The sequence below is a fragment of the Aquarana catesbeiana genome, linkage group LG01 (assembly GCF_042186555.1).
Source record: "Aquarana catesbeiana isolate 2022-GZ linkage group LG01, ASM4218655v1, whole genome shotgun sequence".
Lineage (NCBI taxonomy): Eukaryota > Metazoa > Chordata > Amphibia > Anura > Ranidae > Aquarana > Aquarana catesbeiana.
The window spans coordinates 799473764-799489780 of NC_133324.1; the positions used below are offsets into that span (position 1 = coordinate 799473764).

General features: G+C 44.0%; 1 protein-coding gene across 1 annotated transcript in view; it reads left to right on the forward strand.

Moving 5' to 3' along the window:
* Positions 1-16017, forward strand: part of LOC141114200 (plasma kallikrein-like) — a 228882-nt gene that overhangs the window by 103800 nt on the left and 109065 nt on the right. The window contains exons 10-11 of the mRNA XM_073607743.1: positions 492-604; positions 1808-1988. Coding sequence (XP_073463844.1) covers positions 492-604; positions 1808-1988 — 294 coding nt within the window. The remainder of the gene's footprint in view (positions 1-491; positions 605-1807; positions 1989-16017) is intronic.

A 16017-nucleotide genomic window follows, 5' to 3' on the forward strand; every position in this document is an offset into this window, starting at 1 on the left:
TGATAGAAAAATAAAACAGAATAAGCAGACAGATGACTTCATCAGTCTATTGCTTCTTTTTCAAGGTTCAGTTAGCAGGTGGGGGTGGAGGGAGGACACCTCTATATCCCTGGTACAGTTTCTTGCTGTAACAGAAGTAGTGGTGTCATCCTCCCGTCTGTGCTATGCGATAGAGCTGCGTAAATCCCAATACTTAAGTAACAGGAAATAAAAATCCTTTAACAGGAAAAATAGCCCCCCTTTATGTACTGTATTTCATCTGTGCATTAAGGTGTCTGAGAATTCAGCTTTAAGACCACACATAGCCCTCACCCAGAGTGCCTAAATAAGTATATGTTAGCATCAAGTCAAATTCTTCCCTTTATTTTCATGGCACTGAAGGAATCTGAAGAATCACATTTTCTTTTTACATTTAGGATTCTTGTACATAAATGTTATGTTCCTATATGAATTAAATCTTCATAGTGTCTTATATTTTTTTTCTCCCCAAGATGCAAATGCTATTTAAAGATGTCTTCTAATGGGCTACCAACAGCAATTGAACATGGCAAAGGAGGGATTTCAGGATTCTCAATGAGATTGTGCAATAGCAAAACAGTTGGAGGTAATATGAATGCATTTCATGGGCAGGTACGAATGGATGGGGAGGGTTAGGTAATAATAATTCTTATTATTATATGCGGCGAGGCTGACTAAAGCCTCATATAAGTTAACTAGGTCAGCCTTTGATGCATACTTAGTATTACTAGCTAGTTTTAATGGAAGAATTTGGAGGCTAAAATCTTTTGTGAGCATGCAGCCAGTAAAGTCTGAAAATTCTGTCTTTGTTGTCCTCTGTCTCTGTGCTTGAGTCCAGTGACTAAAGCAGCCCATAGATGATACAGTTTCTGACCTGATTCCCCCCTCCACACAGTCAATAGTTATTAGAGCTATTGTATTTTGACAGTGGGGGGACACCCCCGCCATCAGAATACACTGATCAGCCTGCAGTGCTAGTTGAGAGGGAAAATCCAACATGGCGATTGGTAGATCTGACTTCTGTACAACCACCCTACCCATCCATGGATCGCAATTTAACTGGTTTCTGTTGAACCTGCCATATCTTTATCAATGTATAACCAGCTTTACTCACTGGGTATTGAAGCCAGGATCAGCATGACAGTCTCAGAGCTTGCACATGTTCACAACTGTAGCTCTCATAGTACTATCCTAATTAAATGCACTGCAAATGCCTTTCCAGCTTGCTAACAGCTGTTTTTGAGAAATTTAAAGAATTCAGATACCCCATTTCTTCTCCCTGTATTTCTGTAAGAGCATGTACATTTGGGAACTCCACTAAGGTCTTCACACTGTGGTGGCTCCAGAGCCACACAAACGCTCTTAAAAGCCTGCATCTCCCAAATACCTATGCCATAGATTCCAGTAGAAATTTAGCATATCACTAGTTCTAACTATGGAGTCTCACCCCTCAACTTGCAGCAAAACGGATTTCAGTCCTCCAGCTGTAGACTCAGTAATGTGGCAGTAGCAGAAATTTTAAAAGGGGGTGTGAGGCCCCCTTGCTATGACCTCAGTAGACCGAGTGCTCCTAGGAAACCAGGTGGTAAAACATCCCCTTTAAATATCTGAGATGTAAATAAGACTGTGGAAATCAAACTGTCAGTATCTATGCAAAAGACAAGTATCAGTTTTGGGTGGACTGGATTAAATTAGCTTGAATTCTCTTCCCTAGATAGTTCAATAAAAAATATTTCATTAAAAATGCATAATGGATAAACATTTAGAATTTTCCTCCATTCTCTTTCAGGATGTGGACAACCGGTTGATGTACAGAACAGAATTGTAGGTGGCAGAAACAGTTCCATAGGGGAATGGCCATGGCAAGTGAGCATGCACATCAAGCTAGACCCCTCTAGCAGCAGACATGTATGCGGTGGATCTATTATTAGCAATCAATGGATAGTAACAGCTGCGCACTGTGTGCACATGTGAGTAATAATCTTTAATCACTGTTGTATATGAACTGCATTCTATACAGGCATTCATTCTGACACATGGAGGAGTCAATGTTTAGAATGCTGTATTTCCATTGTGCAATGTACATACATAAAGAATTAATAATAAAGTTAATGTATTATTTCCACTTTGTATGCAATAGTGAAAGCTTATTAAAGAGAATATGTCACTTCTCTCATGCCACTGATACTTTGTTGAGCTCCCCTACTACTCTATTTGCATATGGGTATGCTGAGTCAAACCTGTGTAAGCTCCCACACTGACTGACATAGAACTAATGACTTTCTACCCTCCCTCATGTGACAGGTCCCTAATCGTCAAACCCACCACTGCATACCATGACCCCTACACTCGGTATTATTAAGATCATTGGTGCCTGTACTAAAAAAAAAAGAACTTGCTACTTTGCTCTACATTAGGGATGAGCCGAACACCCCCCTGTTCGGTTTGCACCAGAACATGCGAACAAGCAAAAAATTTGTTTGAACACGCGAACACCAATTAAGTCTATGGGACACGAACATGAATAATCAAAAGTGCTAATTTTAAAGGCTTATATACAAGTTATTGTCATAAAAAGTGTTTGGGGACCTGGGTCCTGCCCCAGGGGACATGGATCAATGCAAAAATGTTTTAAAAACGGTCGTTTTTTCGGGAGCAGTGATTTTAATAATGCTTAAAGTGAAACAATAAAAGTGTAATATTCCTTTAAATTTTGTACCCGGGGGAGTGTCTATAGTATGCCTGTAAAGGGGCGCATGTTTCCCGTGTTTAGAACAGTCTGACAGCAAAATGACATTTCAAAGGAAAAAAAGTCATTTAAAAATACTCGCGGCTATTAATGAATTGCCGGTCCGACAATACACATAAAAGTTCATTGATAAAAATGGCAAAAAAAAAATGGCGTGGGGGGTCCCCCTAAATTCCATACCAGGCCCTTCAGGTCTGGTATGGATATTAATGGGAACCCTGGCCAAAATTTAAAAAAAAATGGCATGGGGTCCCCCTCAAAATCTATACCAGACACTTCAGATCTGGTATGGATTTTAAGAGGAACCCTGCGCCAAAATGTAAAAAAAAATGGCGTGGGGTCCCCCCAAAAATCCATACCAGACTCTTATCCGAGCACGCAACCTGGGAGGCCGCAGGAAAAGAGGGGGGATGAGAGAGCGCCCCCCCTTCTGAACCGTACCAGGCCACATGCCCTTAACATTGGTAGGGTGCTTTGGGGTAGCCCCCCAAAGCACCTTGCCCCCATGTTGATGGGGACAAGGGTCTCATCCCCACAACCCTTGCCCGGTGGTTGTGGGGGTCTGTGGGCAGGGGGCTTATCGGAATCTGGAAGTCCCCTTTAACAAGGGAACCCCCAGATCCCGGCCCCCCCATGTGAAATGGTAAGGGGTTACAAAAGTACCCCTACCATTTCACAAAAAAAGTGTCAAAAATGTTAAAAATGACGAGACAGTTTTTGAAAATTCCTTTATTTAAATGCTTCTTCTTTCTTCTTTCTTCTATCTTCTATCTTCTATATTCCTTCGGTTTCTTCCTCCATCTTCTTCTTCTTCAGGTTCTTCTGGTTCTTCCCCCCAGTGTTCTCGGCATCTTCCTCTGTGGTGTCTTCTTCCCTTCTTCTCCTTGGGCCGCTCCGCATCCATAATGGGAGGCTCCCGTTGTGTGACGCTTCTGACGGTTCTGACGGTTCTTAAATAACCGAGGGCGGGGCCACCCGGTGACCCCACCCCCTCTGACGCACAGGGACTTGACGGGGACTTCCCTGTGGCATTCCCCATGACGTCAGAGGGGGACGGGGGTGAAGAAGGGAGGAAGACGCCGTGGAGGAAGATGCCGGACGAGAACACCGGAGGAAGAACCAGAAGAACCAGAAGAACCAGAAAAAGAAGAAGATGGAGGAAGAAACCAAAGGAAGATAGAAGAAAGAAGAAGCATTTAAATAAAGGAATTGTCAAAAACTGTCTTGTTTTTAACTTTTTTTACACTTTTTTTGTGAAATGGTAGGGGTACTTTTGTACCCCCCTACCATTTCACACAGGGGGGGCGGGATCTGGGGGTTCCCTTGTTGAAGGGGGCTTCCAGATTCCGATAAGCCCCCCACCCGCAGACCCCCACAACCACCGGGTAAGGGTTGTGGGGATGAGGCCCTTGTCCCCATCAACATGGGGACAAGGTGCTTTGGGGGGTTATTCCAAATCACCCTCCCAATGTTGAGGGAATGTGGCCTAGTACGGTTCAGGAGGGGGGGCGCTCTCTCGTCCCCCCCTCTTTTCCTGCGGCCTGCCAGGTTGCGTGCTCGGATAAGGGTCTGGTGTGGATTTTTGGGGGGACCCTATGCCATTTTTTTAAAAAATTTGGCATGGGGTTCCCCTTAAAATCCATACCAGACCTCCAGGGTCTGGTATAGATTTTGAGGGGGACCCCACGCCATTTAAAAAAAAAAAATTTGGCTGGGGTTCCCTTTAATATCCATACCAGACCTGAAGGGCCTGGTATGGAATTTAGAGGGACCCCCCCGCCATTTTTTTTTAAATTTTGGTTCAGGGTTCCCTTGTGGGGGAATCCCACGCCGTTTTTATCAATGAACTTTTATGTGTGTTGTCGGACCGGCAATTCATTAATAGCCGCAAGTAGTTTTAAATGACTTTTTTTCCTTTGAAATGTCATTTTGCTGTCAGACTGTTCTAAACACGGGAAACATGTGCCCCTTTACAGGCATACTCTAGACACCCCCCAGGTACGAAATTTAACCACCTAAATACAGGGCATTTTCACCCCCTTCCTGCCCAAGCCATTTTTCAGTTTTCAGCGCTGTCGCACTTTGAATGACAATTGCGCGGTCATGTTACACTGCACCCTAATGACATTTTTATCATTTTTTCCCCACAAATAGAGCTTTCTTTTGGTGGTATTTGATCACCTCTGTGGTTTTTATTTTTTGCGCTTTAAACAAAAGAAGAGGGACAATTTTGAAAAAACACAATATTTTTTACTTTTTGCTATAATAAATATCCAAATTTTTTTTTTTTTAACAAATTTTTTCCTCAGTTTAGGCCGATATGTATTCTTCTACATATTTTTGGTAAAAAAAAATCGCGATAAGCGTATATTGATTGGTTTGCGCAAAAGTTATAGCGTCTACAAAATAGGGGATAGGTTTATAGCATTTTTATTTATTTATTTTTTACTAGTAATGGCGGCGATCTGCGATTTTTATTGTGACTGCGATATTGCAGCGGACATATCGGACACTTTTGACACATTTTTGGGACCATTCACATTTATACAGCGATCCGTGCTATAAAAATGCATTGATTACTGTGTAAATGTGACTGGCAGAGAAGGGGTTAACACTAGGGGGCGATCGAGGGGTTAATGTATGACCTAGGGAGGTGATTCTAACTGTGGTAGGAGGGGACTCACTAGGGGAGGAGACCGATCGGTGTCCCTATGTACAAGGGATACACCATCGGTCTCCTCTCCTCTCTGACAGGACGTGGATCTGTGTTTACATACACAGATCCACGGTCCTGCTCTGTTACCCGGCAATCGCGGGTGCCCGGCGGACATCGCGGCTGCCGGGCACGCGCACCAGGTCCCGCGCGCCCCCTAGTGGCTCGGGAGGGCGATCACGTCATATGACGTCCGCCCAGAACAACAGAAGCCTCGTCCCGCCGTCATATGACGGTGGGCAGTTGCTTAGTGGGTAAAGGAATATTACACTTTTATTGTTTCAGTTTAAGCATTATTAAAATCACTGCTCCCGAAAAACGGCCATTTTTAAAACTTTTTTTTGCATTGATCCATGTTCCCTAGGGCAGGACCCAGGTCCCCAAACACTTTTTATGACAATACCATGCATATAAGCCTTTAAAATGAGCACTTTTAATTTCTCCCATAGACTGTTAAAGGATGTTCCGCGGCATTCGAATTTGCTGCGAACACCCCAAATTGTTCGCTGATCGGCAAACTGGCGAACAGCCGATGTTTGAGTCGAACATGAGTTCGACTCGAACTCGAAGCTCATCCCTGCTCTACATGGACAACATGACAGGTTCTCTTTAATGCTACTGTAATAGTTCTGTAACATTAATCCAGCCTCTTACATATTCCTACTTCTGCATGCTTTTTAGCAGCAGATTTCTAAAAAATGAAGTTGATTTAAGCTGTTACCTAAATTATTTTTTTTCTGTATAAAAATCAGAAAAGAGAATATGCAAATAACACTTCTGAGAATTACTGCAATGTCTTGATCATGCCCTTTTATATATATATTTATGTCTGAAATCAGCCGCCTGTACAAAATGTCAAGACCCTGTACACAGCTTCCCCTTTCTACAAAAACACTATTTGGTAAGGATCAATAAAAATTTAGGAATAAGAAGAAAGAACATACTTTTTTCTTTAGGTGTTTTTAGGCTACCGAGCTGTATGTCATGTGGCTCACTTCTTTTTGGCTACCTTTGATTTCTGCTCAGAGGTACAGATCTAAAAAGCGCAGTCTATGTTCAGCCTAGTTCTTTATTTCTAAGTGCCATTTTGACCTGTGGAGAACACCCTTTAAAGAGACTTAGTGAAGATAATTTAATCTCATGTGGTTTGACCTGATCCAGTACCCTTTTTCCACAGAAACTTCAATCGCCTTTATTTAAACCAAACTACTGTGGGTTCTTCAAGGGTCACTTTACAGAACTTCAGAGGAAATGAAGTGGTAGAAAGGCATTGGTTATTTCAGTATCTATTCTGGGACTGTCAAACATATTATATTTGTCTTTGATTTGCAAAGTTACATAACACAGTTGAGCCTCATATGGGCCAGAATTTTGGGATAATGCTTTCAATGGGTTGGACCTTTTTTTTTTAAATTTTGTTTTAACAGTGTTTGTCCATAGCTGAGGTCAATGTTGACAACAACTTGTAACCACTTGAGAGCAATGATTACAGGTCATACATTTTTGGATTTCCCAGAATCCATCGCAGTAATCTGCCGCCCTGGTTATAAGCAACCTTTCCATTGCAATGACTTAGGAGGAACTCTAGGTTACAATCACCTGTTTTGCTAATGTCCAGTGTATGCACAGGCTTTTAACCTTGCTCCTCTTTGTTCTTTGTTGTTCCTTCAAATGGCGCTAACTTTTAGTAAGGGCACTATTGTAACAGTACCAACCCTACGCCATGATACTTGTGTTCCAAATGTTAGGGTAGGAGGTTGGTTATAGAAGGTTACACTTCTACTCTAATCCACAAAAAAAACTAAAGAAACAGAGCACAGTGAACAGAGAAAGGTATTTTTTTTTTAAATTTGGATCACAAGCCAATCACATACACACTCACTCTTCAGTGGAACATAAAAACAAGTTAAAGGACAAATATGGCTAAAGCTTTTTTGGCCATACTTCTCATATGGATCGCAGGAGTGCAGTTCATTTTGCACTCCTGTGACCCATTTTTAAAGCCTTCTGTCAGCTTAGACAGTCCAGGCTCTGGATCAATCCTGACTTTACAGTCAGAACTCACCCAGGTGTCTGGGCTGGCAGCTGGCTTAGCCTCTCAGTGAGCCACTGAAAGCCTGATCCAGCAGCTTCCACCCCTTCCACAGCCCGGCGCTCCATTGAGTGCTAGAGGAGCAGAGCAGAGAGCTGGTGACTGACAAACACCCTGCAATGCACTGACCGCCGCACAGTGCATTCTGCGCCCTGATTGGGCAAAGCTTTGCCCAATCAGGGATCAGTGTAAGCTGGTTGTTAAGTAGCGGGGGCCGGGAAAAAATGGTGTGGGGTTCCCCCTGGTATGGATTTGAAAGATGTAAAAAAAAGCTGTGTGGGGCCCCCCGAGTCCATACCCGACCCTTAGCCAGGCATGCAGCGTGGCATTTCAGAAAGGGGGCGCCCCCTTCCTGAACCATACCAGGCCACATGCCCTCAACATGGGGGGGTGGGTGCTTTGGGGCAGGGGGGCTCTACCACATGAGACGTCAGAAGGGTGGTGCCATTGGGTAATGTAGCCGGATGGCCCCACCCCTTGCCTATATAAGAAATGTCAAAGTGCAGGGCGAGCATATGACGGGAGGCCTCCCAGGAGGCTAGAACCTTTTAGATTTTTTCTTTCTTGGGTCGGGTGGGTGACGTGATTGATGATGGATTTACATCAAGGGACACTATTTTTTTTTTTTTAAAAAGGACTTGTCAAAAACTGTTTCTTGTGTTAATTACTTTTGTACACTTTTTTTGGTGAATGGTTAGAGGTACGATGGTGGTCCCATTGTTAAAGGGGGCTTCCAGATTCCGATAAGCATCCTGCCTGCAGACCCCATAAACCACAGCCCATGGGGACATGGTGCTTTAGTGTGGGGGCGGAGCCCCCCCTGCCCCAAAGCACCCACCCCCCAAGCAGACATGTGGCCTGGTATGATTCAGGAGGGGGGGCGCTCGCTCATCACGTCCCCCCTTTCCCGGTCTGCCAGGCTGCATGCCCAGATAAGGGTCTGATATGGATTTTGAGGGGACCCCATAACCTTTTTTTTTTTTTTTTTGCAATAGCTGGGTGCTGCCAATTGTAACTGTGAGTAATTGTAAGTGGGATTTAACTTTTTTTTTAGAAACCTCATTTTTGCTGTAGCGTGTTTTTTGCATGCTACAAATGCACCCCTTTACAGGCACATTAAGGAGACACCCCAGGCACTATATTTAAAGGAATGTTTCATTTTTATTGTTGCACTTTAAGCATCATTAACCACTTCCCGCCCAAAGACGTCATATGACGTCTTTGATTTCAGTGGGAATATCTGAATGATGCCTGCAGCTACAGGCATCATTCAGATATCCTTGTTTTCAGCCAGCGATTCTGTGCACCATAAGAATGATCATAGCGGTGGGTCTGCCGCTTGATCGTTCTTACAGGCGACTGGAGGGGACATCCCCCTCCCACCACCATCCGGTGCTTCTCCGGGCTCTTCCATGCCATCGGGGACTCGGAGAAGGAATCGGCCACCGGTCCATCTCTATGACCACCGGAGGCCCAAGCGCGGCATTATGACATCACATTGGGGGCCGCGGCTGTAAACAAAGCCGCGATTGGGGCTGGTAAGCATGAGATCATGGATTTTTTTTCCCAATCTCATGATTTCTAGCCTGGAGGAGAGATGTGGGGTCTTATTGACTCTGCATCTCTCCATAAAGAGGACCTGTCACAAACAATTCCTATTACAAGGGATGTTTACATTCCTTGTAATAGGAATAAAAATGATTAAAAAAATATAAAAGAAAGTGTAAAAATAAAAAAAATAAAGCAAAAAAAAAATTAAAACGCCCCTGTCCCCGGTAGTTCGCTCTCAGAAGCGAACGCACACGTAAGTCCCACCCACATATGTAAACGCTGTTCAAACCACACATGTGAGGTATCACCGTGTGCGTTAGAACACAAGCAACAATTCTATCACTAGACCTCCTCTGTAACGCTAAACATGTAACCTGTAAAAAAATGTAAAGCGTCGCCTATGTAGATTTTTAAGTACCGAAGTTTGGCGTCATTCCATGAGTGTGCACAATTTTAAGGTGTGACATGTTGGGTATCTATTTACTAGGAATAACATCATCTTTCACATTATATAAAAAAATTGGGCTAACTATATTGTTTTGTTATTTTTTAAATCATGAAAGTTTTTTTTCCAAAATAAACGCGCTTGAAAAATTGTTGCGCAAATACCGTGTGAGATAAAAAGTTGTAATGACAACCATTTTATTTCCTAGGGTGTCTGCTAAAAAAAAAATATACAATTTTTGGGGGTTCTGAGTAATTTTCTACCAAAAAATTATGATTTTTACATGTAGGAGAGGAGTGCCAGAATAGGCCCGGTATGGAAGTGGTTAACCACTTAAGGACCAGCCACCGCAGTTGACCTGTGGCAAGTTGGCTCTCCTGCACGAATCGTCATACACGTACGGTGGCTCACGCAGGCGCAGTTGCATGCAGGCACATGCTGGTGCTCTCGTGCCTGCGGGTCGGGCGGACTCGATGCCTAAATCTATCCCATAGTTTGTAGACACGATAACTTTTGCGCAGACTAATCAATATACACCAATTGTGATTTTTTTACCAAAAATATGTAGAAGAATATATATCGGCCTAAGCTGATGAATAAATTAGTTTTTTTATATATATTTTTTTGGATATGTATTATAGCAAAAAGTAAAAAAAAAGTTTTTCTTTTCAAAATTGTCACTCTTTGTTTATAGCACAAAAAATTTTGTTTGGGTACAGTGTCGCACGACTGCGCAATTGTCAGTTAAAGCGACACAGTGCCGTATCATAAAAAATGGCCTGGTCAATAATACATTCTTCCAGTCCCTAAGTGGTTAAAATCACTGCTTCTGAAAAAAACAATATTTTTAAAAAAATATATATTATTGATACATGTCCCCCAGGGCAGTACCCAGACCCCCCATACCCCTTTTATGGCCAATTACTTGTATATAAGCCTTCAAAATGGGCACTTTTCATTTTTCCTGTACGGCTCCGATAGACTTCAATTGTGTTCGCTGTTCGGCCTAGAACATTTGCCGTGTTCAGGATTTCTGCTGCAAACCGAACAGGGGTGTGTTTGGCCCATCCCTAGTGCATATGAAAGATCATAGATCATTGTGACCTCAAATTTACCTATAACTGAATATGCAATGTGTAAATAACATAATATAAAGTAACAAAATAGGCTAAATCATACACCCTCCATTCAATGGAAGTGGGTTGCATCCTGAGAATGCCCAATATCCTGTAACAGAAAACACTAAATTCTATTTTTGTTGTTGCAAAGATTGCCCGGGGTGGCATAACTTGGTGAGGAGTAACCAGGTGGTTGCTGTAGTGAGCTGTGTGGCTGGAACTGGTGCTGCTATGGATAACTTTGATGTTGCTGCTGTGGATAGCTTTGATGGTTCTGCCCTGGATAGCTTTGATGTTGCTGCTGTGGGTAGCTTTGATGTTGCTGTTGTGAATAGCTTTGATGTTGCTGCTGTGGATAGCTTTGATGGTTCTGCTGTGGATAGCTTTGATGTTGCTGCTGTGGGTAGCTTTAATGTTGCTGCTGTGGATAGCTTTGATGTTGCTGCTGTGGATAGTTTGAATCAGTGGACCTTCAAATTGGCCTTGCCAGTATGGTCCCTGAGGGGATTCGGCTGTGCTTGTAGTTGATAAAGGATTTCCTGCCATGGCAACCCTTACACAAGCACCCGCATAATTGAAAATGGCCATTTGGACCTCTATCTGCCTCACACTAGGCGTTTTATCTAACAGATGATATATAGGAAGTAGGGATGAGCTTGGAGTTCGACTCAAACTCATATTCGACTCGAACATCGGCTGTTCGCCAGTTCACCGAACAGCGAACAATTTGTGGTGTTCGCGGCATATTCGAAAGCCGCGGAACACCCTTTAAAAGTCTATGGGAGAAATCAAAAGTACTAATTTTAAAGGCTTATATGAATGGTATTGTCATGAAAAGTGTTTGGGGACCCGGGTCCTGCCCCAGGGGACATGGATCAATGCAAAAAAAAGTTTTAAAAACGGCCGTTTTTTAATGAATTGTCGGTCCGACAATACAAATAAAAGTTCATTGATAAAAACGGCATGGGATTTCCCCAGAGGGGAACCCTGAACCAAAATTTTTAAAAAAATGGTGTGGGGGGCCCCCTAAATTTCATACCAGGCCCTTCAGGTCTGGTATGGATATTAAGGGGAACCCTGCGCCAAAAAAAAAAAAAATGGCGTGGGGGTCCCCCCTCAAAATCCATACCAGACCCTTTAGGTCTGGTATGGATTTTAAGGGGGACCCTGCGGCAAAATTTTTTTAAAAATGGCGTGGGGTCCCCCCAAAAATCCATACCAGACCCTTATCCGAGCACACAACCTGGCAGGGTGCAGGAAAAGAGGGGGGACGAGAGAGCACCCCCCTCCTGAACCGTACCAGGCCACATGCCCTCAACATTGGGAGGGTGCTTTGGGGTCCCCCCAAAGCACCTTGTCCCCATGTTGATGGGGACAAGTGCCTCGTCCCCACAACCCTTGCCTGGTGGTTGTGGGGGTCTGCGGGTGGGGGACTTATCGGAATCTGGAAATCCACTTTAAAAAGTGGACCCCCAGATCCCGGCCCCCCTGTGTGAAATGGTAAGGGGGTAAAAAAGTACCCCTACCATTTCACAAAAAAAGTGTAAAAAATGTTAAAAATGACAAGAGAAAGTTTTTGACAATTCCTTTATTTAAAGTCTTCTTCTTTCCATCTTCTTTCTTCTATCTTCTTTCTTTTATCTTTCTTCGGTTTCTTCCTCTATCTTCTTCTTCCTCTAGTTCTTCCTCCGATCCTCTGTTTCTTGCTCCGGTGTTCTCGTCCAGCATCTTCCTCCGTGGCGTCTTCTTTCCTTCTTCGTTCTCGGGCCGCTACGCATCCATGATGGGAAGCTCCCGCTGTGTGATGCTTCTCGTCTTCTGACACTTCCTGAATAACAGAGGACGGGGCCACCCGATGACCCTGCCCCCTCTGACGCACAGGGACTTGACGAGAACTTTGCTATGGGTTTCAATATGACGTCTGAGGGGGGCGGGGTCACCCGTTATGTAACCGGGTGACCCCGCCCCCTCGGACGTCACGGAGAAACCCATAGGGAAGTTCCCATCAAGTCCCAATGCTTCTGTACCCCCTTACCATTTCACACAGGGGGGGATATGGGGGTCCCCTTGTTAAAGGGGGCTTCCAGATTCTGATAAGCCCCCCGCCCGCAGACCCCCACAACCACCGGGCAAGGGTTGTGGGGATGAGGCCCTTGTCCCCATCAACATGGGGACAAGGTGCTTTGGGGGGACCCCAAAGCACCCTCCCAATGTTGAGGGCATGTGGCCTGGTACGGTTCAGGAGGGGGGCGCTCTCTCATCCCCCCTCATTTCCTGCGGCCTGCCAGGTTGCATGCTCGGATAAGGGTCTGGTATGGATTTTTGGGGGACCCCACGCCATTTTTTTAAAATTTTGGCGTGGGGTTCCCCTTAAAATCTATACCAGACCTCAAGGGTCTGGTATGGATTTTGAGGGGGACCCCCACACCATTTTTTTTTATTTTGGCACGGGGTTCCCCTTAATATCCATACCAGACCTGAAGGGCCTGGTATGGAATTTAGGGGGACCCCCACGCCATTTTTTTTTAAATTTTGGTTCGGGGTTCCCCTGTGGGGAAATCCCATACCATTTTTATCAATTAACTTTTATGCGTATTGTCGGACCGACAATTCATTAATAGCCGCGAGTAGTTTTAAATGACTTTTTTTCCTTTGAAATGTCATTTTGCTGTCAGACTGTTCTAAACACAGGAAACATGCGCCCCTTTACAGGCATACTATAGACACCCCCCAGGTATGAAATTTAAAGGAATATTGCACTTTAATTGTTTTACTTTAAGCATTATTAAAATCACTGCTCCCGAAAAAATGTCCGTTTTTAAAACTTTTTTTTGCATTGATCCATGTCCCCTGGGGCAGGACCCAGGTCCCCAAACACCTTTTATGACAATAACTTGCATATAAGCCTTTAAAATGAGCACTTTTGATTATTCATGTTCGAGTCCCATAGACTTTAACGGTGTTAGCATGATCGAACAAATTTTTTGCCTGGGGGGTGTTCGGCTCATCCCTACTAGGAAGGAATGCAGCACTGCCATTATGGACATTATTTAGACGATCCCTTCTTTCCTCTCTGTAAGAGCTTCTTATTTCTTCTGTGAATGACATCATGGCTGTGTCCTTTTCCTCACTTTGAGCACTTCTTGGTCAGCGAGAGGCTCTACATGAGCTTGCTCTCTGATAAAGAGCCTGTGGAAGAAAATAAATTTTATTAGCACATATGCCGATGTTCTATCCATAAACATTTTAACAGTGCACACATAGCCACACAAGACTGATTTTGATCAATGTAATGATGTGTACATTTTCAAATGTGGCTTGTTTTCTAGGACCCTTATGCCGCGTACACACGAGCGGACTTTCCGCCATACTTGGTCCGGCGTACCGGAGTCCGTCGGACAATTCGATCGTGTGTGGGCTCCAGCTGACTTTTTTTTGTCAAAAGTTTGACGGACTTAGATCTGAAACATGTTTTAAATCTGTCCGACGGACTCGGCTTTCTAGCGTACAAACCAGTCTTCTATGTGCTTGTCCAATGGACCAAAACTGACGCATGCTCTGAAGTAGGGATGAGCCGAACACCCCCCCCGGTTCGGTTCGCACCAGAACATGAGAACGGACCGAAAATTTGCACGAACGTTAGAACCCCATTGACGTCTATGGGACTCGAACGTTCAAAATTTAAAAGTGCTCATTTTAAAGGCTAATTTGCATGGTATTGTCCTAAAAAGGGTTTGGGGACCCGCGTCCTGCCCCAGGGGACATGTATCAATGCAAAAAGAACTTTTAAAAACGGACGTTTTTTCGGGAGCAGTGATTTTAATGATGCTTAAAGTAAAGTAAAAAAAAAAAAGTGAAATATTCCTTTAAATATCATACCTGGGGGGTGTCTATAGTATGCCTGTAAAGTGGCACGTGTTTCAAGTGCTTAGAACAGTCCCTGCACAAAATGTCATTTTTAAAAGAAAAAAAGTCATTTAAAACTGCTTGCGGCTTTAATGTAATGTCGGGTCCTGGCAATATGGATGAAAATCAGTGAGACAAACGGCATGGGTACCCCCAAGTCCGTTACCAGGACCTTCAGGTCTTGTATGGATATTAAGGGGAACCCCGCACCCAAATTAAAAAAGGAAAGGTGTGGGGCCCACAGGCCGTATATACTCTGAACAGCAGTATACGGGCGGTGCAAACAAGACAGGGACTGTAGGTAAAGTTAAGTAGAATCTGTTTGTAATTTTGAACTGGTACATTTTTAAGGTGTTTAGCTCCAGCCAAAAAATCTATTTTAAGCTTTTGGGAAAACCTAGGGAAGGGTTATCACCCCTGTGACATTTGTTTTGCTGTCTGTGCTCCTCTTCAGAAGATTTCACCTCACTTTTTGTCCCAATGACAAATGTTTTTTGAAAATTTGGGTTTTTTTGTGAAACAAGGATTGGTGATAAAGCATCAGTGGAAAGGAGAAAAGTTTTTCCCATATTAACTCTTACAGGAGAGAATTTCCCTTCCTAGGGGTAGATTTCATCTCACTTCCTGTTGTCTCCTTCTGTTTGCAAGTAGGAGTCGTTTGTAAGTTGGATGTTTGAAAGGGGCCTGCCCTATATACTCAGCAGAAATTTGGGCCTTAGGTGTTGTTGTGGCCACAACACTGTAAGCCCCCACAGGGCCCTGCTGTGAAATATTAGATCAAGAATTGTAATTACATGCCCCTGTTGAACAGGGGCAGAAAAATTGGACCTTTGGTGGTGGTGGTGGTGCTGGTGCCACAACACTGTAAGTCCTCACAGATACTCTTGGTGGGCGCAGAAACGGGCCCTGCTGTAAAAATATTAGATCAAGAATTCTAATTACATGTCCCTGTTGATGAACAGGGGCTGAAAAATTGGGCCTTAGGCACTGGTGCTGGTGCCACAACACTGGAACCCCTCACAGATACTCTAGTTGGAGCGCAGGAACTAGCCCTGCTGCAAAGAATTGCATCAAAAATTGTAATTACACGCTCCTGTTAATCAGGGGCTGAAAAATTGGGCCTTAGGCACTGGTGCTAGTGCCACAACACTGCAACCCCTTACACATACTCTAGTTGGAGCGCAGGAACTAGCCCTGATGCAAAGAATTGCATCAAAAATTGTAATTACACACCCCTGTTAAACGGGCTGAAAAATTGGGCCTTAGGCACTGGTGCTGGTGCCACAACACTGCAACCCCTCACAAATACTCTAGTTGGAGCGCAGGAACTAGCCTTGGTGCAAAGAATTGCATCAAAAATTGTAATTACACGCCCCTGTTAAACAGGGGCTGAAAAATTGGGCCTTAGGCACTGGTGCTGGTGCC